Consider the following 22,749-nt stretch of genomic DNA (forward strand, 5'->3'; position numbering starts at 1 on the left):
GAATAGGGCTCGCAAGGTAAGACCCCAAGACCCCATAATTCATTCTTATAGGTTTCAGGCTCTATCATAGTTGAATGGTGACACTTAGTTGGTGATAATTGAAAGCAAGTGAAAAGAGCAATATTGCATAAAAAATGTGACTAATATAATCCAATTGTCAGATATAGCCATGGCTTACATTCAAGGGGACAAGTAGGATTTCACTTAACCGAGACTATAGGAAATTGTTAGACTACAAGTAAGTTATACTAGATTTAAATAAATGTACAAAAAGGAGTAGCTAAAATATTTGCATGGGCCCAAGAGTTAATGAGGTCAGTTTTAAGCCAAATTGATGCTCACTGATAAATATGAATCATATGCACAACAACTCTTTTGAGTATTAAAATTTCAAACGAAAAAAGAGTTAGAGTAGAACACAAAGCATCATGACATTAGAATAAAAAATATTATATAGAAATGTAAGTATATGTGCATTGTTAATAAAAGAAATAATTAAAAAAGTGTTGATTGTTACTATGAGCACATCACATGTTTAGTGTGCTCTAAACATGACACCTAAGGGTTTCCTCAACTCCACTCGACACAAATCCAATGCTACATTGTTATGGAGGTGTTTTTAAGCGGCCTCAATTGATCTACTATGTAATGATACATGGTGTTAGTGTTTTGCATGTTAAGATTCTGGCACATAATAGGAAAAATGATTTCATTTGAAGCAATCTCATATTTCTTAAATTACAATAATGTTTTGTTATTACATGAAAAAATATTTAAGAATGCAAAGCACTAGTGCTAGGATTAGCACATAGCAAAGAAGCCAAAGCCATGTTCAGCAATGGTTTATAGTAGCTTTGGCTACTCGGCAAGGACCGATGTTTTGAATGTAAAGAATTTGCTATGTGATATGCAGAAAGATTTCATTTAGAATGGTCTCACATCATTCAACTAACATCAATGTCTTTATTAATGTGACAAGTATTTAAAAACGCTCAACGCATTAAACACAACATATAAGGTAATTGTTTAAATATACAAAACAAACTCTCTTTCCTTTTAGGCTCTAGTTGAATAAAAGATCTTGCGAGAGAAAAACAAAGGAAAAAAATAAGACGCAAATTAAATTTTCTATCTCAAATATGACCAAGAATGAAATTTAATAAAATGAAAATTTATGACATGCAAAATAAAAAAACTTGTTTATTTATCTGCTACATATATATATATATATATATATATATATAAAATTTCTTTCTCGATCATTATCCTTTACTGCTAAATGTGACATGTAAAACGATTTCATTTAGAATGATCTTATGTCACTCAACTAACGTCAATGTCTTTATAAATGTGGCAAGTATTTAAAAATGTCAGACATGTAATAGAGGAGCCCAAATTATTACACATAATAGAAGAGCCCAAATTGTTTAGTAGGATATAACTAAACACAACATAAAAATATATCAGATCAATGTTTATATATAAAAAAACAAACTCACTTTCCTTTTAGGCTATTTGATTAAAGATTTTGTGTGAGAAAAGCAAAGGAAAAAAATAAGATGAAAATCAAATTTTCATTATATTTTCTATCTCAAATATGACTAAGAATAAAAATTTATTTAAATATGAATAAAAATTAAGAAAAATGAGAGGTTAATAGCATGTATTAAAAAAAACTGGTTTTATTCATTTGCTATATGTAGATTTTTTTTCTTTCTCAATCAGCAAATTTCTTAAGATTTTCCTTTTCTTTTCTTTTTTCTTTCTTCATTTTTTCCAAGTTGACCTGAGCATAAAACTATAAACTTTTGGAATAATCAAGTTCATGTATTTGACTAATCCAAAAAAGAGCCACCTGTATAACATAGTGAAATATATATATATATATATATATATATATATATATTAAAAACTTTGAAGGGTGATTAAATAATTGTTCCAAAACTACATCATCTTCAATGACAAATCCAAGAATCACGTTAGGGGTAGGGTAGGGTAGCGTAGGGTAGGGAGAAGATATATATATAATTTCTTAAATTTTATTTTTTCAGTTAAATTATTCACTATTTCGGCATTAATGAATAACAAAAAAATAAAAAATTATTAATTAGAATCATGAGTAAATACATTCGACCAATGTTACAAAAGCATAATGTATACAAAATATATACATGTGTCCAAACTTGAGTAGTATAATTGTGCTCACCGGCCTTTCATAGCATAAAATTTAAATGTGTACAATTTGAAAAATGCAGCACAGACTTGCATTGTTTTTATTGAAATCCACAAATTGAAATTCAAGACTTGAAATTTATTCTCAAATACAAATTTGAAATATTTTACATGAGAATATAAAGGATGGTTCAAAAAGTAGATATTTGGAGTTTGGACTTCAAAATTTAGATGTATAAAAAAAAAAAATGCAACACAAACTTATATTGGTTTTTGTCCAAGTAAATAAATTTAAATTTAAGACTTGAAATTTGCTTCCAAATACAATTTCATAATATTTTAAATGAGAACATACTAGCAAGGAAAATTTTTTAATTATCAAGTAAGTTTTAAAACTTAGATAAGATGTGACATAAGGTTAAGGAGGCACAGAAATGCTTAAAAAAAAAAAACTAGACCCTATTATTGATTTCACATAATAATTTTTTTTTTTTTCCTGAGTGATTCCATATCAGACTAGCAAACCAAGCAAGGAGCTTGATGAGCAAGATAAAAAAGGAAACAAACTAGTCTATACATATGATATAGAGTACAAAAAAATTCAGAGCAGCTAAATCAGTCTAAATTTTGTGCATCACAGCTCCAATGAAAGAGATTGTTTACAATTCTTTTTAGGATCTTTAGGATAGAAGAGGCATTGTCATGAAAAATTATTTGCGCCCTTTTCCCTCCGGAGTTTCCTATATAATAATTTCTTTTAATATGGTGCATTTATACTTCTTCCATAATGGTACTTGCTACTATTTTAGGACTCAAGCCTTGGGAAGTTTTCAAGCACCATAGTGACCCTTAACTGAAGTTCAAATTTATGAGCCAAAGTTCTATTATTGCGGCAAAAGATATGAAACCGAACTTTATTTCAATCAGTATTTTTGGTTTAACTTAATATTTACAGAACTTTTTTTTTCCTACTTGGAAACACAGTGATGATCTGAACTACCAGGTTACAACAGCCAAATTCTTTTGAGTTTTGATTTTGAAAAAAAAAAAAAAGTAATCCTTCACGTATTTTTCAGCGGCTGTTGACCTGATAAGGGAATCTTTCATGTGATGCACCGAATCAATTAAGAACAGGATCCATTGGAAATATTGCAGAACCGTACAAAGCACCGGACTCACGTTTACCAACTGGTGCTGCGTCCTCGGACCGTGTCACAATATTTAAAAACCAAGTTCATGGTAGACAAACAAGGAGACAACCAGCCGAACCCCCACTTGCAACAATCCATGCAAGAATCATAAAAGGCAATTGGTTGCTATAATAATTATAAAATATGCCCAAAACGTTCAATATTTTTTAAAAAAAAATTAAATAATTAGCAAGAAATCTAAGCCGTTTATGATAACATATTACGTTATTTCAAAAGACTTTGATTAAGAATCTAAACAGCAGCATAAGACGATAAACAGGCAGATTGAAGATAAAGAAGTAAGCAAGCAATGTATACCCAATTTGGATATTTGAAATGAAAAGGCAGCTGTATAAAATTGATAAATAAATAAAATCAGATTTTATTTCGTACCTGGAACGAATGATGGGCCAAAGCGAGGATGCCCGTACAGGAAATCAGTTCTTTCCTTTCCCCTTCTGGTCTGAGTGCCTGCTTCCATCACCATAGCAGAGTTGCAAGCGGCCATCAAATCCAGACTGGAACTGATGATGATTTTCCACAGGCGTAGCAGCCCCAATGAAGAAGGGCAGATTAGATCCGTCTATAGGAGAAAACCTCTGAAAATGAGGCAACAAAGACGGTGAATTGGACTGAAGGGTCCCCCTATTGAATCCAGCAAGGCTGGAAGAGATTGTGAAGTTGAGATTGTAGTCATTCCCAGACTGTGAAGAGACGGGGATGAGATGATCGGGAACAAACGAGAAATGCTGCAGCTCCGGGTGGTGCTCGCCTACCACATTGAACGCAGGAACTGTCACGGGTTGTGGTAAAGAATTTCCCATGTGGATTTGTCCAGAAAATCCAGATGAATGATGTGTTCGGGACGAATGTGGAGCAAGAAGCCCAGAACTAAAGTACTCCATTGGAGTGGAAGACCACTGTCTGGTCTGCTGAGCTGATGTAGTGGCGGTTGCCGGACAGGTGGTGGTGTTGCTGATGCTGCCGATGCCGGCAGTCAGCAGTTCAGTGAAAGAGGCATTTTGGGAAATGGGGTTCACGTTGTGGTGGTGAACGGTTCTTGAGTCATTCTCTTTCTCCTTTTCTTTCTCCTTTGCAGTTCTCTCCCTTGCCCGCTCTCTTGCTTTCACGCGAATCTCAGACCGTGAGAGAGATAACCCGGAGCCCTTGCTCGTCTCCGAAGTGCTGCTGCAAGCAGACTTGGACAAGGAAAGATGTTGAGGCTGCTGCTGCAAATTGGCTTCACCTTCTAATTCAACATTAGCAGAATCAAACCCTTGTTCGCTCGGCCCCTTCTCATCGCTTGGATGCTTAGGCGTGTTGGGAAAAGAGTTGTTGAGCGAAGGAAGCTCCGCTATGGGTTCAGCTGCCGCTTTGATCAACCAGTCCACTGCCTTACTCGGCTGGTCATAACCCAAACGATCCTGAAGATCATAGAACTGTATTGCGGTGGTGACTGAGAGGCGAATCCGGCGGTCTCGAAGCCCTCTAGATGTCCAGACCTTACTGTGCCGATCCTTGCCGCCAGAGGCACGAGAAACCCTTATAATCCTCGACGAGTGGTGCCAACCGCGAAGCCGACCACCGTCACTTCCATTGCCTCCACCAAAAGTACCGCTACTACCTCCCACTCCAAGCCCAACACCCCTTCGGACTTCTCCGTCCTCTTCGTCATCTTGGTATTGTTCTCCCCCCTTTTTCCCTATCTTTTTAGAATCACTCCTGCCATTACCGACCCTTGAAAACATAGACGCATTGGTCCGAATCTCCTCCGCCTCCATGCCGCGTACATACCTTGCTCGAGAAAAAGCTAGACCAAGGCCCTTCTTTCTTATCCTCTTGTTTCTACAGAAGCAAACAAGAGAGAGAGATATTATACTTTATAAGAGAGTTTAATAAGCTAGCCATTAGCTATAATCTGTGACACAGTGCCTCCATCCTTAGCATTGATGAGGATTACACAGCTAGAGCAGTACTTGTGGCTTTGTAGTTTATAAAAAGGCATTTTTTACGGTACGATATATCACAGTCGAAGCCGGGAGGTGTCAGGGACGGAGGGGTCCGTCTAAGCTTTTTCACAGTGCTTTCAAAAGCAAGCCTGAAATGGGCTCAGATGCAGACTCTCTCTCTCACTCTCTCTGCAGCAGCCAAAGAGAAAGCAAAGCATCAGATGCTCAATATGTACACCCAACACTGCTTTTTCCTTGGCTTGCTTCCTCCCTCGCTTTAGCACTCACCCCAATCTCCATTATTAGCAGCGCCGCTTATTCGACTGAGATCTGACCTTGTACATATATACACAGTGGCAGTACCCTTTGCTAGCTTCAAGCCTAAAGGCAAGGCCTTTAAAGATGGTGAACTTTGAAAAATAAAATAAAATAAGCAGTTGAAATAAAAGCTAGCCTACCTTGGGGGATGATCGATCTTAGCCTTTTCTGCTTCAGATTCAAGCTGAGAAACAGTAATTGCGCATGAGCAGTGACTGATCTGCGCGAGCCTTTAGCTTCGTCTCTAAAGCTTCGCTGACTCTATCAATGGCAGGCATTACATTACTGCCGGGCTTGAACATATATATATATATTTAAAACAAGCGCTGTTGCTGAAAAATAAAATAATTAATAGTAATCGTCGCATCTTTTACTCATTAAAAATAAGCTTACCTTGAACAATGTAGGCAAGGATTCGAGAATTTCAATCTATTTAATCGCGAAGAATATGGCGGAATGTAGAGTTGCTTTTGGTTTTCTTCGCTGTCCCCAGCAACTGCAGCTGATGCTCTCTCCTTAAATCTCCGCTAAGGACGGAAATAGATCAACAGCTCACAGATCTGTCTCGTTCAGCTCTCCGAACAACAGATCAGTCCCTGAATTACAACGGAAAAAGAAAAGTTAAATTCTGAAATATTTATAAGCTTTGCATAAATAGAAAGGTAATTTTAAAAATTCAAAGATCAATTATTGACTTAATTCATTACGAAAATTTACGACATAATGAGTATTATGAACCCTTCGAGATCGACTCACTCGGCAAAAAAGTTTTCAAAAATTTACAATCCATAATCTCCGCTAATTAATAAATTATTCAGTAAAATAAATGAACCGAATTGCAAAATCAGTGCAACTCCAAATACCGAAGCAAGCAAGGAATAAGTACGGATCGAAGCTGCATCCGGCACTTGTGGAGCTTAATTCTTGAAGCTGCAAAGAAAATTAAAGTGCGATTGAATCCGGAGAAGAAGCGGACACTGACGGAGCTGGAATTCAGCAGAAGTGGAGGAGTTGGGAGTGGTGGTTGGCGCTTCTCTCTCTAGAACTGCTGAGAGAGAGAGAGAGAGAGAGAGAGAGAGAGCGTGTGTCTGTGTGTGCGTGTGTGGGTAGGGAGGGGAGTGGTAGGAGTAGTAGAACAGTTAGGGTTGGTTTGTTTTGTGGGAAGAAAATGAAAAATCCGATTATATGGGAATTCCGAAAAATAGGGAGAGAGGGAGGAGGAGGAGGAGAGAGAGAGAGAGAAAGAGAGAGAGAGAGAGCTCGGGATTCAATGCCCTAGTCTTGCCCATTCGAGCAATCACCGGGCTTATCGGGAAAGGACAGACACAGCGCCGTTCCTCCCCTTCAATTTATCATTAATTATGTTCTCCGTCTCTCTCCTCTCTCTCCCTTTCCAGTTCTTTTTTATTACTTCAATTTTCTACCCGCTTATTTCCCGTGCCGAGCTTCTATTTTCGTTTGAGTTGATTTTTTTTTTATTCAGTCCATCATGTGCAGTAGAAGCCAAACGGATATGCGTTGTGTTTTGAAGGAAAACTACTACTTGATCATAATTCTTTCTTTTTTGGAAAGTAAAATTGGGCATAATTCATGACGCGAGTTTTAATACTCCATTTGAATTAAAAAAAATTTACGAAAAGAATAAATTTATTTTTACTGTACTTTTTTGTCCTACAAAAAAAGTAAATATGTACAAAATTAAATCTTTTATTAATTTATTGTTTACCTTATTTCTCTTCTTATTTTTCTTAGTAACTAAGCATAAAAAACTAGATTTTTTCTCATATTTTTTTTTAATCACTTTCAAGTTCCAAATATTACCCAAGTAAAATTTCCACGGGACCTAGTCCAGTAAAAATTTCCACTATCAATCAAATAATGGGTACACAAAATATTTTCTAATCGTAATTAGATGATACAAATATCTCTCATCAAGATATCTACTCTTGGCAAATACAAAGAGAATTGGAGAGAATATATCAAATTCGAGGTTACTGTTCACAGGAAAAAACCCCAACTCCTGAGCTCCAAATCTGATCTCCACCGTTTAGATTGTAACTCCTTAAGTCGTAAACCTTTCCTCCAAATTTTAACTCAATCGGACCACAGACGAAGCGGGATCAGAGTCTTGATGAAATCTGAGCAGCATGAGAAAAATCACATTTTTCTCTCTTTCTTTTGAGAAGTGACAGCTCTTCTCTTCTACCCTCTCTTTTTATAACTTCTTTTAGGTTTTTCACACTAAAAAAGTTAGGCTTTGGGCTTTTAATAGAGCCCACTTAGGCTTTCCTCCATATGGAAGGAAATAACCCAACAAATCTCTTCCTTTCCAACTATGTGGAGGGAATCGTCATCTTGACGATCAAACAACAAACTTCAAACTTCTCCTTTGGTAGTGTCTTTGTCAACATATCAGAACCATTATTATCAGTGTGAACCTTCTCAAGTTCCAATAACTTATCGTTCAACGCATCTCTGATCCAATGGTATCGTACATCAATGTACTTCGATCTTGCATGGAAATTGGAATTGTTAGCAAGATGAATAGCACTGTGGCTATCACAAAACAACTCATACCTCTGCTGCTTGAAACCAAGTTCTCTCAAGAACTTCTTTGCCCATAACAACTCTTTAGTCGCTTCCGTTACTGCAATGAACTCTGCCTCTATCGTAGAAAGAGCAATGCACTTCTGAAGTCTCGATTGCCAAGCTATAGCCCCACCTGCAAAAGTTATCAAATAGCCTGAAGTAGACTTACGTGTGGCCACATCCCCAGCCATATGTACATCTGTGTAGCCAACTAACAATGGTTTTCCATTTCTCAAACCAAGTCTCAAACTGGAAGTGCCTCAAAGATACCTCATGATCCACTTCACTGCATTTTAGTGCTCTCTTCCCGTATTTGACAAGAATCGGCTAACTACACCAACTGCATAGGTTATATCTAGTCTTGTGTAAACCATTGCATACATCAAACTTCCTACTGCTGAGACGTAAGGAACTCTTTCCAAGTATTCCTTTTCTTTATTTGTAGAAGGACATTCCTTTGTACTTAGTCTGAAGTGGGTAGCAAGGGGAGAGCTAACCACTTTAGCTTTGTCCATATTGAACCTTTGAAGCACTTTCTCAATGTACTCCTCCTGTGACAAATATAACTTCTTAGCACTCCTATCACGACTGATTCTTATGCCAAGAATTTTCTTTGCTGGCCCCAAATCCCTCATAGCAAATGACTTACTCAATTGCTTCTTCAACTGGTCAATCCTTGAAGCATTCCTGCCAAGAATTAGCATGTCATTCACATAAAGCAGTAAGAAAATAAAATCATCATCAGAGAATTTTTGAACAAATACACAGTGATCTGAAGTTGTCTTCTTATAGCCTTATTGATGCGAACCTCAATCGACACGCGTTGAGACCCAACAACCAATATTGGAATGCTTGCCCAAGAAAGCTAAAATTCAGATTTTGATAGGAAACTCCGACCCAACGTTTATAAGTGAAACGTGAACCGTAAGTATAAGTAACAAACCCCGACCCAATGATTATAGATTAATCATGAACCGAAGGTATAAAATTTGAACGCCACAAGGAAGAATCCTTGATAAGTTCGCAAGTTCTCAAAAGAACCAAAGAAGAAACAAATCCTCACTTTTCTTGATTTCTATTCAATGAATAATTTAGCTCTTACAATGGCTATATATATAGCTAGCATGGGGGACAAGGATAATAAACACTTAACAATTCCCATACAGACATGGGAGACAAGGACATTAAATACATAGCAATTCCCACACAAACATGGGAGACAAGGACATTAAATACATAGCAATTCCCACACAAACATGGGAGACAAGGACATTAAATATACCAACTTACTAGACACATTTAATGACTCTCACAACTTACTAAAATCCCATGCAAGCTAAGTTGTCTTACAAATTACATATTAAATGTAAAGATAAAAGGTCAAAAGTCAAATATCCTAATTGACTAGCACACCCTTAATAAGGAGATTACAGCCACTAAGCAAGATTAGCTTCATCCAAAACATGGATTAAGTTAAGTATGTCTTCATCTTTCTTTGGGCCATGCTTGGAGTGCCCCTTTTTTTGAATAAGCCCAAATATATTGAATCAGCCCGTGAAGTATTTCTTTATTCTTCTTGAATCTCGCTCTGATGATAGGCCCAACTGAAACATATAATGGATCCTTCCATGGTGCTTATTGATTCTCATCATTTTTGAACAAATACACAGTGATCTGAAGTTGTCTTCTTATAGCCTTACTCCCCCATAACAGACTCAAACTTCTTATACCACTGTCTCGGTGCTTATTTCAAACCATATAGGCTTTTCTTCAGCTTGCACACATAATTCTCTTTCCCTTTCACTCTGAAACCCTATGGCTGCTTCATGTAAATCTCTTCCTCCAAATCACCATGAAGGAAGGCAATTTTCACATCCATCTGCTCAACTTCCAAGTCAAGACTAGCTTCTAAATTGAGTATTGTACAGATCAATGACTTCTTTACAATTGGAGAGAAGATCTCATCAAAATCAATACCTTTTCTTTGACCAAACCCTTTTACAACCAATTTAGCTTTGTACCGTGGTCGCGAAGAGAACTCATTTGGCTTCTTCTTGTAAATCCACTTGTTCTCCAAAACTCTTTTTCCTTTAGGCAGCTTCACTAACTCAAAGGTGTGGTTATCATACAATGACTTCATCTCATCTTGCATGGCCTCAACCCACTCTGTCTTGTGTTTATCTTCCATGGCTTCTGCAAAACAATGGGGCTCTCCCCCGTCAGTCAATAACACATATTGTTCTACTGAATACCGAGTGGAAGGATGTCGGTCTCTAGCTGACCTCCTAGATGGAATCTCTGGTGGAATCTCTGGCACTATCAACTGCTCATCAGTATCAACATCTCCCTGAACCTGTAAGGAAACATCTATATCACCTCTACCCTGGTGGTCATCTTGAACATCATTCTCAAACTGAGATGAAAAATTCTTCAAAGGAACTGGATCCACATCAATCAAACTGTCACCCTGTTGAGACATACATTTCTCTACCTTCTCAATAACCACAATCGTTTGATCTTCTACAAACACGACATCTCTGCTTCTCACAATTTTCTTTTCAACTGGATCATAAAGCTTGTATCCAAATTCATCTTGATCGTAGCCAAGGAATATACACTGTCGCGTTTTCTCATCAAGTTTGGACCTTTCATCTTTTGGAATACACACAAATGCTTTGCACCCAAAAACACACAGATGATTATAGGAAACATCCTTACCTGTCCAAACTCGGTCTGGCACATCAAATTGTAGAGGAACACAGGGTGTAAGATTCAACACATGAACAACAGTGCTCAATGCCTCCCCCCAAAAGGATTTTGGCAACCGGGCTTGTGAAAGCAAACATCTCACTCTCTCAAGCAGTGTTCTGTTCGTCCTTTCTACTATGCCATTCAATTGAGGAGTTTTTGGAGGAGTCTTTTGATGCTGAATACCTTGCTGTCTACAACACTCATCAAATGGACCAGAATACTCTCCACCATTGTCAGTCCGGATGCACCTTAGTTTCTTCCCAATCTGTCTCTCAACTAGGGCTTGAAATTTCTTGAACTCAGCCAACACTTGATCTTTTGACTTCAAGATATATAACCACAACTTCCTTGAATGATTATCTATGAAGGTCACAAAGTATCTGGAGCCACCAAGTGTTCTCGTATTCATAGGGCCATACACATCTGAATGTACTAAATCCAGTATCTCTGACTTTCTCGAATGAGGGGAATTCTTGAAGGAAATTCTGCTCTGCTTCCATGACAAACAATGAGTACACCTTTTTAGAAGTGTACTTTTCAGTCCACATAGTAGACTTTTCTTCCCCTGTAGAGCTAATCCTTTCTTACTTATATGAACCAGTCTTTTGTGCCACAACTCTGTTGTACCATTATCCTCCATCGCATTAACTATGTTGTTGGAGATCTTTGCTTGCAGAATGTACAATGCAAAGTGCTTCATGCCACGAGCCACAACCATAGCACCCCTGGTGAGTTTCCACTGGCCATCACTGAAAATGCTGCAGTACCCTTCGTCATCAAGTTTACCTGCAGAAATCAAATTCAAACGAATGTCAGGAATATGCTTCACATCTCTAAGAACTAAACTCGTGACATTATTTCCCAATTCCAATGACTTTAACTACGCCATCATTTCCCATCTTTACTATTCCAAAGTCACCAGATCTATAGGATGTAAAGAGATCCTTCCGAGATGTAGCATGAATGGAGGCACTACTGTCAATCACCCAACTGGTCTCATGATATGCAACATTTATCATCTCATCATCATAAACAATGAGAAATTCTGCAGGAGTGGTAGTAGCAACTCTATCATCACCATTTTTGTCATCTCCATTCTTCGTTCCCTTCCCTTTCTCATTCTTGTTTTCTTTCTTCAATTGCCTGAAATATTTCTTGATGTGTCCCTTTTTCCCGCAATGATGACACTCAACATTTGCAAACTTGTTAGACTTGCTTCTGCTGTTATCTCTGTTCTTCAGACCTCTGCTCTCACTTCTCCCCCTCTTTTCTGTATCCAAGATCTCTGATTGTGAAAAGGACCCCTCTGTTTTTCTTCTCATCTCTTCATTTAGAAAACAACTCTTGGCTATATCCATTGTAATTACACCTTCTGGAGCGGAGTTAGACAATGAAGGTCTGAGCATCTCCCACGAGTCCGGTAATGAACCAAGCAACCATAACCCTTGTATCTTATCATCAAACTTAATACCCATTCCAGCTAACTGATTAATAATTCCTTGGAATGTATTCAGGTGATCAGATAAAGGAGTTCCGTCTTGGTACCTCAAAACCATCATTTGTTTAATCAGAAACAACTTATTATTTCCAGTCTTTCTAGCATATAACTGTTCAAGCTTATTCCATAGATAACATGCATTTGTTACTCCACTAATACGGTTCAAAACATTATCATCTACCCATTGCCTGATATACCCACACACCTGTCGATGTAACAAAGTCCATTCCACATCAGACTTTTTTTCTGGTTTTTCAGCACTAAATACCGGTAGATAATAATCTTTCACATAAAGAAGATCCTCCATTTTTCCTTTCCATATGTGATAATTTAAACCATTTAGATTAATCATTCTACTAGTATTTGCTTCATAACTCAAATTGCCAACCGGACAATTTGTGAACCGGGCTCTAATACCACTTTGTTGGGAGAGATATTAATAAACAACTACAGCGGAATAATTCTTCTCCTTATATGCAAGCAAATATAGTGTATCTTTACTTTTATATCTGCTAGAAATAAGAAGAGAAATTGTCACGCCCCGAACCCTGAAATGGGACCTGGGGGTGAAAATTGTAACCTAACCTTTCCCTATATCATATAAATCATCACAGATACAGTACACTGGATGAGAGTCCGACCCCATGGGGTTCCCAGGCATCCTAAACACATCAAATCATAATCATATACGTAGTGGAAAAAGTCATTCTATATCAACATATGCAGTACCATACCAGAGTCTATACAAGAGCAGAGCATGGCTCTAACAAAACGTACAAACTGGGTGCCCAAATACAACTCAAAATGGCAACCCAACAAAACTACAGTCCTAGCACTTACCCAAGCGCTAACGCAGTACACCGGCCACTACGCTCCCTACACCAGGACGCTAGTTCTGGTTACTCGAAGGACCTGTAAAAATGTACGTACAGTAGGGGTGAGACACCTCTCAATAAGGAAGAACATAGGTTATATCGGTGTGTGGCATTTGAGTGTTATCATGACACAACATACAAGCAGTTGAATGCAATCCAGTACTAATTTACACAGTGCACACATGCACGCACACGGTGGCCATTTATACGCAGCCCCGTAACAATACACACACATGATCAGTAACCTAGTGTCGTCACACCCATCGGCCCGAAGCCAGTCCGGCATTCTTGCGTTGGCTGGTAGCCAACCCGCGAAGCACGGCGCCATCGTCACATGGCTAGTCGTCGACTCGCATGGCATCGTACCGGCGCTAACTGGTGGATCCACACCCTTCTGCCTGATCTGCCGAAATAGGCTCACGCCCTCAGATATAGAGCCGGCCACTCTTGCCAACGTGGCTGGCGATACACACGCCCTCGGATATAGAGTCGGCCACTCTCAGTACCTGGAACAATTTTGGAACCGCATTCCTACTAGTATTTCAACATATCACACACACATGCATGCTTATATAACCAAACAAACCACACTCATTTAGTAATCTAAATCATGGTTTTCCAAACAAATATAGTTTAAACAAAGTCAAGGCAAAGTTATCCCAATATCATAGTATAAATCACACATATACTCGGTTTTCAACAAAACCCGGGATTCAGCTCGTCGCCCCCTTTTTCCCAAAATTGTAATAATGAAAAACCCATAGTTTTCCCCGTTAGATCCCCCCAAATAAGTAGCCAAAACATATACAAAACTGTGGACCACAGTTCTACCGATTCCGATTTCAAAAATAACCAATATAAACATAGTTCCTCTTACCTTAACCCTGTAAGCAAATCCCAAACTCCAAGGTCCCTAAACAACGAACCGAGTTTCAAAACCTACAAATCATAGTACAGAATATACTCACAAGACTGATACCTACAAAACTATAGGATCAGAATTAAAATCGAGCCTTACCTCGACTTTACGCCGAAACCCGAAAATCTCCGAAACAAGATTCCGATCCATAGAAGTTGTAGAGAATCCTTCCACGATCCTCATGGTAGCTTCCGTTTTTCGATTCCGTCAACGATCGATGAAGAATTCTAGAGAGAAGGAGAGAGTAGCGAGAGTTTAGAGAAAGAGAGAGATAGGATTGAGTATACTTAATGAAGAAGTAATAGAAATTTCCTTTTATAGCTCTTGACCCGAAAATTTCCAATTTTGCCCCTCTTAATATTTAAACCCATTTTTCATATTTTGGGTTTTTACAATCTCCCCTCCTTACAAAAATTTTGTCCTCGAAATTTGCCATCTCCTATTCCCAGATTCATACATACAATCAAATACATAGACACAACTCAAGAGCGAACTGGCGATCATCACAGCGCAATCCCATCATACACATACACATAGACACAACTCAAGAGCGAGCTGGCGATCATCACATCACAGTCCCATCATACACATACACATACATACCTTCACTTATGGCGGAGGAATACCGTGGTTACATATACAACAGTCTTAGGAGTTCACAATACTCACACTCCCGACGACTAACCACCTATCCTAACCCACAGTAGGATCATGTACAAGTGCTCAAAATAACTGTGGATACTTCTGGCATATTTTCGTTTCCAGTGCCCAAGAAGCTTCCTCAACCTCGTGGTTTCGCCACAATACCTTCACTAACGGTATCTCTCTGGTACAAAGCTTCTAAACTTTACGGTCCAGAACCTGAACAGGTATCTCCTTATACGCTAAAGTATCCCCAATTTCCAACCCATCATAACTAATCACATGTGAAGGATCCAACACGTACCTCCTCAACATAGAGACGTGAAACACATCATGGATACTCGAAAGTGCTGGAGGTAATGCAACTCTGTAGGCTACCGGACCCACTTGCTCAAGTACTTCAAATGGTCCGATATACCTCGGGCTCAGCTTGCCATTCCTGCCGAATCTCATCACTCCTTTCATCGGAGCAATACGTAGAAATACCTTACCTCCCACTTCAAATTCTAACTCATAGCGGCGAACATCTGCATAACTCTTCTGTCGACTCTGAGCCGATTTAATCCTCTCCCGGATCAAACCCTCAGATGCTTGCTGCACAAGTTCAGGTCCTAACACCTGACGTTCACCAACCTCATCCCAACACAAAGGAGATCGACACCTCCGACCATACAAAGCCTCGAACGGTGCCATCCCTATACTAGATTGGAAGCTGTTGTTATAAGCAAACTCCACAAGTGGCATAAACTATATCCAGCTACCACCGAAGTCTAACACACAAGCTCACAACATATCTTCCAAAATCTATATCGTCCTCTCCGACTGTCCATCAGTCTGGGGGTGGAACGCTGTATTGAAAGTAAACTTCGTCCCCAATGCCTCTTGCAAGCTCATCCAGAATCGAGAAGTAAACCTCGAGTCCCAATCTGATACTATAGACACCGATATCCCGTGCATTCTCACAATCTCATGCACATACAAATCTGCTAGCCTACTCAAAGGATAACTAACTTTCATCGGTATGAAATGAGTAGATTTCGTTAATCTATCCACGATCACCCAGATAGCATTCTGCCCGTGAAGCATTGGCGGCAATCTGGTCATAAAATTTATGGAAATATGCTCCCATTTCCACACCGGAATAGGCAAAGGCTGCAACGGTCCTGTAGGCCTCTGATGTTCAGCTTTCACCTGCTGACACATCAGACAATGCTCCACGAATTGAGCAATCTGCCTCTTCATACCAGACCACCAAAAGGTCTCACGGAAGTCCCGATACATCTTCGTACTACCAGGATGTACCATAAACATAGAACGATGCGCCTCCTCTAGAATCGTCCTTCTGATCTCATCATCGTTCGAAACACACAGTCTGGTCCCAAACCTCAGCACACCTCCCTCAGAGATGTTAAACTCTGTAGTTAATCCCTATTGTACCTTTTCCATAACCTCTGCCAACTCTACATCACTAGCCTGTGTGGCTTTTATACGCTCAAACAAAGTTGGTTGGACCACCAAACCAGCAAGATAAACCTGATGTTCACCCACTACCAACTCTATACCTGAGCTTTCCAAATCTCGTCTGATGTGACACTGAGTTACAACCGCAGATACAGCCATAGGCCCTGACTTCCGACTCAATGCATCAGCTACCATATTAGCCTTCCCTGGGTGATAACTGATCGTGCAATCGTAGTCTTTAATCAATTCAAGCCACCGTCTCTGCCTCATATTCAACTCCTTCTGCATGAAGAAATACCTGAGGCTCTTATGGTCAGTGAAGATCTCACACTGCACCCTGTATAAATAGTGTCGCCAGATCTTCAGTACATACACAATAGCAGCTAACTCTAGATCATGCGTAGGGTAATTCTTCTCATACTTTTTCAGTTGCCGAGAAGCATACGCCACAACCTTACCCTGCTGCATAAGCACACATCCCAAGCCCTTTAGAGACGCGTTGCTATAAATCACAAATCCACCATCTCCCGAAGGAATGGTTAATACTAAAGTAGTAATTAGCCGGTGCTTCAACTCCTGAAAGCACTGCTCGCAATCACTGGTCCACTCAAATTGCTCTCCCTTCCTAGTCAATCGTGTTAGAGGTTCACACAGTTTAGAGAAACCCTCTACGAACCGACGATAATAACCCGCCAGTCCTAGAAAACTCCGAACCTCCTGCACATTCTTTGGCCTTACCCAGTCGACCACAGCTTCACTCTTGCTAGGATCAAGTAATATACCATCCCCAGTAACCACATGGCCTAAGAACGCGAACTGACTCAACCAGAATTCACATTTCTTCAACTTAGCATACAACTTCTTCTCCCGCAAAATCTGTAGCACTAACCTCAAATGTTCCACGTGCTCTTCCGTACTCCTCGAGTATACCAAAATGTTATCAATGAATACCACCACAAACCGATCTAGGTACTCATGGAAAACCCTGTTCATCAGATCCATGAACACCGTTGGAGCGTTTGTCAACCCAAAAGGCATGACTAAAAACTCTTAGTGGCCATATCTGGTTCGGAAAGCCGTCTTCGCTACATCCTCCACTCTAACCCTCACTTGATGATATCCTGACCGCAAATCGATCTTCGAAAAGACCCGCGTCCCTTGCAACTGATCAAAGAGATCATCTATACGAGGTAAAGGATAATGATTCTTCACAGTTACCTTGTTAATCTCATGGTAATCAATGCACATCCGCATCGACTTGTCCTTCTTCTTCACAAACAGTACTGGAGCTCCCTAGGGAAAAACACTAGATCGAATGAATCCCCTTTCCAGTAATTCCTACAACTGCTCCTTCAACTCATGAAGTTTTGCTAGAGCCATCCGCTACGGAGCTTTAGAGAACGGTGCCTTACCAGGTAGCAACACTATCGCAAACTCCACCTCACGATCTGGAGGTAAACCGGGTAAATCATTTGGAAACACATCCGAGAATTCGCTAACTACCCGAATATCCTCGAGTCTCAACTCATCCCGTGGCGGTTCCTCCACACAAGCTAAGTACCCCTGACATCCGTCTAAGAGTAGCCTCTTTGCCTGTAATGCTGACAAAATCTATGGCACTGAACGCACACATGATCCTACAAACTCGTACTCTTGCTCCCCAGGAGGTCTGAAAACTACTACCTTCCTACGACAGTCGATCACAGCATAATTGGAGAACAACCAATCCATCCCCAGAATGATTTCAAACCCTGACATGTCGTATACCACAAGATTCGTCGGTAGCAGGTTCTCTTGAATTTCCACTGGGCAGTCTACCCACATCTTCCTACAGAAAGATACACTCCCCGATGGCGTAGTAACAGATAACACCTCATTCATATCTTGGGTCTCAATCCCACACCGTCTCACAAAATTCACAGATACAAAGGAATAGGTTGCACCCAAATCAAACCATACAGAAGCTTTATTCAAAAGATATAATAAGGTACCTGTCACCACGTTACCTACATGCTCAGCATCCGCTGGAGTAAGAGAGTATACTTTGGTCGGAGCTGTATTCGTCTGAATGGTTCCCCGAGGTATTTGATTGCTCCCTCGATCCCCACTAACTGTAGGCACATCTCACCTCGACGCTCGACAATCACACTTGTGGCCTAATTGGCCACAATTGTAGCAACTACCCCCAAATGGTCAGCACTCACCCTCGTGCTGCCTGTGACATATGATACAACAACCATCAGTCTGGCTCCCCTAAGAAACCTGGCGCTCAGTATTCTGGAGGTAACCTGAGCTCTTGCTCCTCTTCTTCCACAATCCCTGACGAGATCTAGTCTGAGAACAAGAAGGTACTATCCTCTTCCTTGATTCTTGATCCGCCTCGTCCTCTTGAATGCCAGTCTCGATCACCGTGGCCTTATCCACCAACACCGAGAACTCGCGGATCTAAAGCATACCCACCAGTCTGCGGATATCCTTCCTCAAACCCTTCTCGAACCTCCGAGCCTTCTCATACTCATTCGAGATCATACATGGTGCAAAGCGGGTTTCAAAACCTACAAATCATAGTACAGAATATACTCACAAGACTGATACCTACAAAACTACCGGATCAGAATTAAAAACCGAGCCTTACCTCGATTTTACATCGAAACCCAAAAATCTCTGAAACGAGATTCCGATTCGTAGAAGTTGTAGAGAATCCTTCCATGATCCTCATGGAAGCTTTCGTTTTTTGATTCCGTCAACGATTGGCGAAGAATTCTAGAGAGAAGGAGAGAGTAGAGAGAGTTTAGAGAGAGAGAGAGAGATAGGATTGAGTTTACTTAATGAAGAAGTAATAGAAATTTCCTTTTATAGCCCTTGACCTGAAAATTTCCAATTTTGCCCCTCTTAATATTTAAACCCATTTTACATATTTTGGATTTTTACAGAAATAATCAATCACACCAAGCCACAAGAACACAAGTAATTTTTTATGTGGAAAACTTCCCCAGTGTGAGGAAGAAAAACCACGGGACCTAGTTTAGTTAAAATCTCCACTATCAATCGAATGGGTACACAAAGTGTTAACTAATTATAATTAGAGGATACAAATATCTCTCACCAAGATATCTACACTCTTGGCAAATACAAAGAGAATTGGAGAGAATATACCAAATTTGCGGTTACTGTTCATGGGCAAAAACCCCTAACTCCCAAGCTTTAAATCCGATCTTCACCGTTCAGATTGTACCTCCTTGAGTCGTGAATCTCTCCTCCAAATTTCAGCTCAATCGGACCACAGACGAAGTAAGATCAGAGTCTTGATGAAATCTAGGCAGCATGAGAAAAATCACGTTTTTCTCTCTTTTGAAACGTGACAGTTCCTCTCTTCTCCCCTCTCTTTTTATAACTTCCTTTAGGTTTTTCACACTAAAAGGGCTGGGCTTTGGGCTTTTAATAAATCCCACCTGGGCTTTCCTCCACATGGAAGGAAATAACCCAACATATATGATGACCGTCGCCCAAATATGACAATTTGTCATGGTTGGAATACACCTAATTCATTCTAATTAACTACTTAGGGAGAAAGAAATCATTACGTCTCTAATGGAAGTAGTACCCCACTATAGGGTAAGATAATTATGCTATGCAATTCCCATTGTCATAAATTCTACAACCTTTTCCCTCACTTCACTTAGAGTAGTGAACAATTTTTTTGAAGATTGAACTTCGCCAAAAATCAAATCAACAATTTAACATCATCAAAGAGACCATGATAGTAGTAATTGTTAGATACTATCTTATTATTATTATTATTATTAGGGTTAGATTCCAATTGTATTCAATATATATATAAAATGCATAAAGGCAAAGGCACCATTTTTGGCCTCTTTGCAACAACTCTCTCTTTCTCTCTCTCTTTGGATTGGATCATGAATGCTTTCATGATATCAGAGCATTCTAAACACTGAGTTTCCCAATTGTACTCTCTGCAACACCTGCACCGTCCCTTCCTTCAATCTCCTACACTTGCCGCCGCACTCCCTGCAACTCCGGCACATCTGCATCCACACTCTCCTTGTAACTCCGCTACACTCACTATAACTCTATCCACTGCAACTACACTCACCTCCAACACATCCGTCGCCATTGCAGTCGCTATTGCACTCGCCTCTGCAAAGAATTCTTTCGAGCAGCAGGGAAGTGAAGTTGGAGATTATTTACAGAAGGGAAGTGGCTTTCTTGGCGGCTCTTGAACTCAGCATTTTCTCTCTTTCTCATTGACATACGTAGATAATATTTCTTTTGCAACATCTTGACTTCATTTGTTGATTGGATCTTTAAAATTAATTCTTTTGCATTTGAAGATGGTTGGTGAAAGAGATGATTCTCTCCATGCCATTAGTGCTAAATTGAATGGAAATAATTATTCATATTGGGCATATGCTATAAAGAATTTTTTGATTGAAAAAAAATTGTAGGGATATGTTACTGATAATGTGTTTATGTACTCTGATAGTAAGAAAGATAATTATGTAGATTGTTAGTTGTTTGGGAGGTGAATAATTCCAAAATTATAACTTAGACTTACTATTTTGTTGATTAGTCCATTGGCATGCAGCTAGCTAAATTTTCTACAGCTACTGAAAGTTTGAGATTATTTAACAAAATTATACATGCAAACTAATTTTGCTAAACAATATCAGTTAGAGATGGATATTAGAGCAGTAAGGAGAGGAGATCAAAGTATTTAGCAGTTTTACACTCTTATGACTAGTTTTGGGATGAATTGGCACTAACTAAACCTGCAAATCTTAGTTTGAATAAGTCTTACTACACCTATAGAGAGGAATAACAACTTGTTCAATTCTTTATGGCACTTTGGAATGAATTTGAAGGATTTGGTGGTTCTATCCTGTTGACCTTATAGGTCACGTCCGATTTTGATAATGACAAATGCCTGTTATATTTAATGGATGTTTGAAGTTATGTGCAGGAACTCTAATAGACAGATCATAATGCATAAAGAGAGAGTAAAGTTGAAGACCCAATTCTCATTGTATTTCATTTTTATTCAAAGGGTTTGTAATAGTAATTAGGGTCTATGGTTTATAATAATCACACACACATCACATGCATGATCTAATAAGTAAGCTCAAACCAAACATAACAGAAACAAGACCTAGAAATGATCCTAGGATACTCACTCACTCACTTGTATGTGTTAGTCATTTGAATAAAGTGTCTGTTAGCTGAAACAGAACCGAAATGCACAAAGTGTGCACACTCGGTCGACCAGCACTTCATGTTCATTTTGCCCCGAGTCGACCAACCAAGGACTAGGTCAACTTGTTGACCACAGCCCGGTCGACTGAACTATTACAGTTAATTTGACCCCAGTCGACCAAACCCCCCTGACGTCAACTTTATTGACTTCCTAGTCTACCGTGCCTATATTGCATTGCACCAACCTATTCGACCGAGTTCCCACGTGTGGGAACTCAACGGTTTGGTTGTCCGACCGGCTCATTTCAAATTGACCCTGGTCGACCGAACCGTGCGAAAATTGAAAAATTGCTTTTGGACATATAAGTCCGGTCGACTGGGACCACAATTCATTTCTTGTCCGGTCCATCGAACCCTAAGAACTTGGGTCGACCAAACTTGTCCTGGTTGTCTGGTGCTCTCAGGTTGGTCCGAATTTTTTACCGCGGTTAACTTGTTTAAACAAGGTTAATTTAATTAAATAATATTAAAACTTTTCTAATTATTCCAACTATGTCGTTAATGGTTATAATTCAAGCGAAGTCTATATATACCTCATTTGGAATAATTAGTAACTTGATTAGCAAACCTAATTAAAATTCTCTCTCAATTTCAAAATTCCTACTACTCATTTCTAAACTCCATACACTCAATCTTACCTTTTCATATTGCTGAAAATCATTTGTAAGTTGATTTTAGTGTTGAGAAGGGTTGCTCTCCCAATTGCCGTGATTCATTGTGACGATTTTTCTTGAGAGCCAAACCTAAATATTCTTAGGGGACTTAGTTAATAAGTCTCTCCTAAGAAGACTTCTATTAAACTTCTGAGTATTGCATATTCATTGCAATATCTTGTGAAGTTTGTATTTGTTTTTGAATTGCAAAATCTTTTCAAAACATTTCCAAATATCTTGTGAGATTTATCTTGACAAACCTTTGAAAAGATATTTGTTTATGTGATAAAATTTTTTGTTGCAATATTCATTGAATTATATCTTTTGCTGAATACAAAGATTAAATCTCTTTTTGCAAACCAAATCTATACACTACTTGAACTTTATACGACTGAGAAAATTTTTTGGTTGAAATATATGAGATTTGATTGATATCTTTGTTTGAGCACTTTGATTGAACA

The 22,749-nt window shown here is 39.2% G+C and overlaps 1 protein-coding gene across 2 annotated transcripts in view; it reads right to left on the reverse strand.

The window, feature by feature from the left end:
- Window positions 1-7,006, reverse strand: part of LOC131144316 (transcription factor TCP2) — a 62,930-nt gene extending 55,924 nt beyond the window's left edge. Inside the window, exons 1-4 of one of the 2 annotated variants that reach the window (XM_058092879.1) lie at window positions 6,516-7,006; window positions 6,023-6,225; window positions 5,770-5,890; window positions 3,756-5,207 (exon numbers count right to left, since the gene is read on the reverse strand). In XM_058092879.1, the coding sequence (XP_057948862.1) occupies window positions 3,800-5,143 (1,344 nt within the window). In that variant the 5' untranslated portion in view covers window positions 5,144-5,207; window positions 5,770-5,890; window positions 6,023-6,225; window positions 6,516-7,006 and the 3' untranslated portion in view covers window positions 3,756-3,799. Of the gene's footprint in view, window positions 1-3,755; window positions 5,208-5,769; window positions 5,891-6,022; window positions 6,226-6,492 lie in introns of both variants that reach the window. The other variant, XM_058092878.1, reaches the window with a different exon arrangement.
- Between the last annotated feature and the right edge of the window lie 15,743 nt (window positions 7,007-22,749).

This window comes from Malania oleifera, chromosome 12, assembly GCF_029873635.1.
Source record: "Malania oleifera isolate guangnan ecotype guangnan chromosome 12, ASM2987363v1, whole genome shotgun sequence".
Taxonomy (NCBI): domain Eukaryota; kingdom Viridiplantae; phylum Streptophyta; class Magnoliopsida; order Santalales; family Ximeniaceae; genus Malania; species Malania oleifera.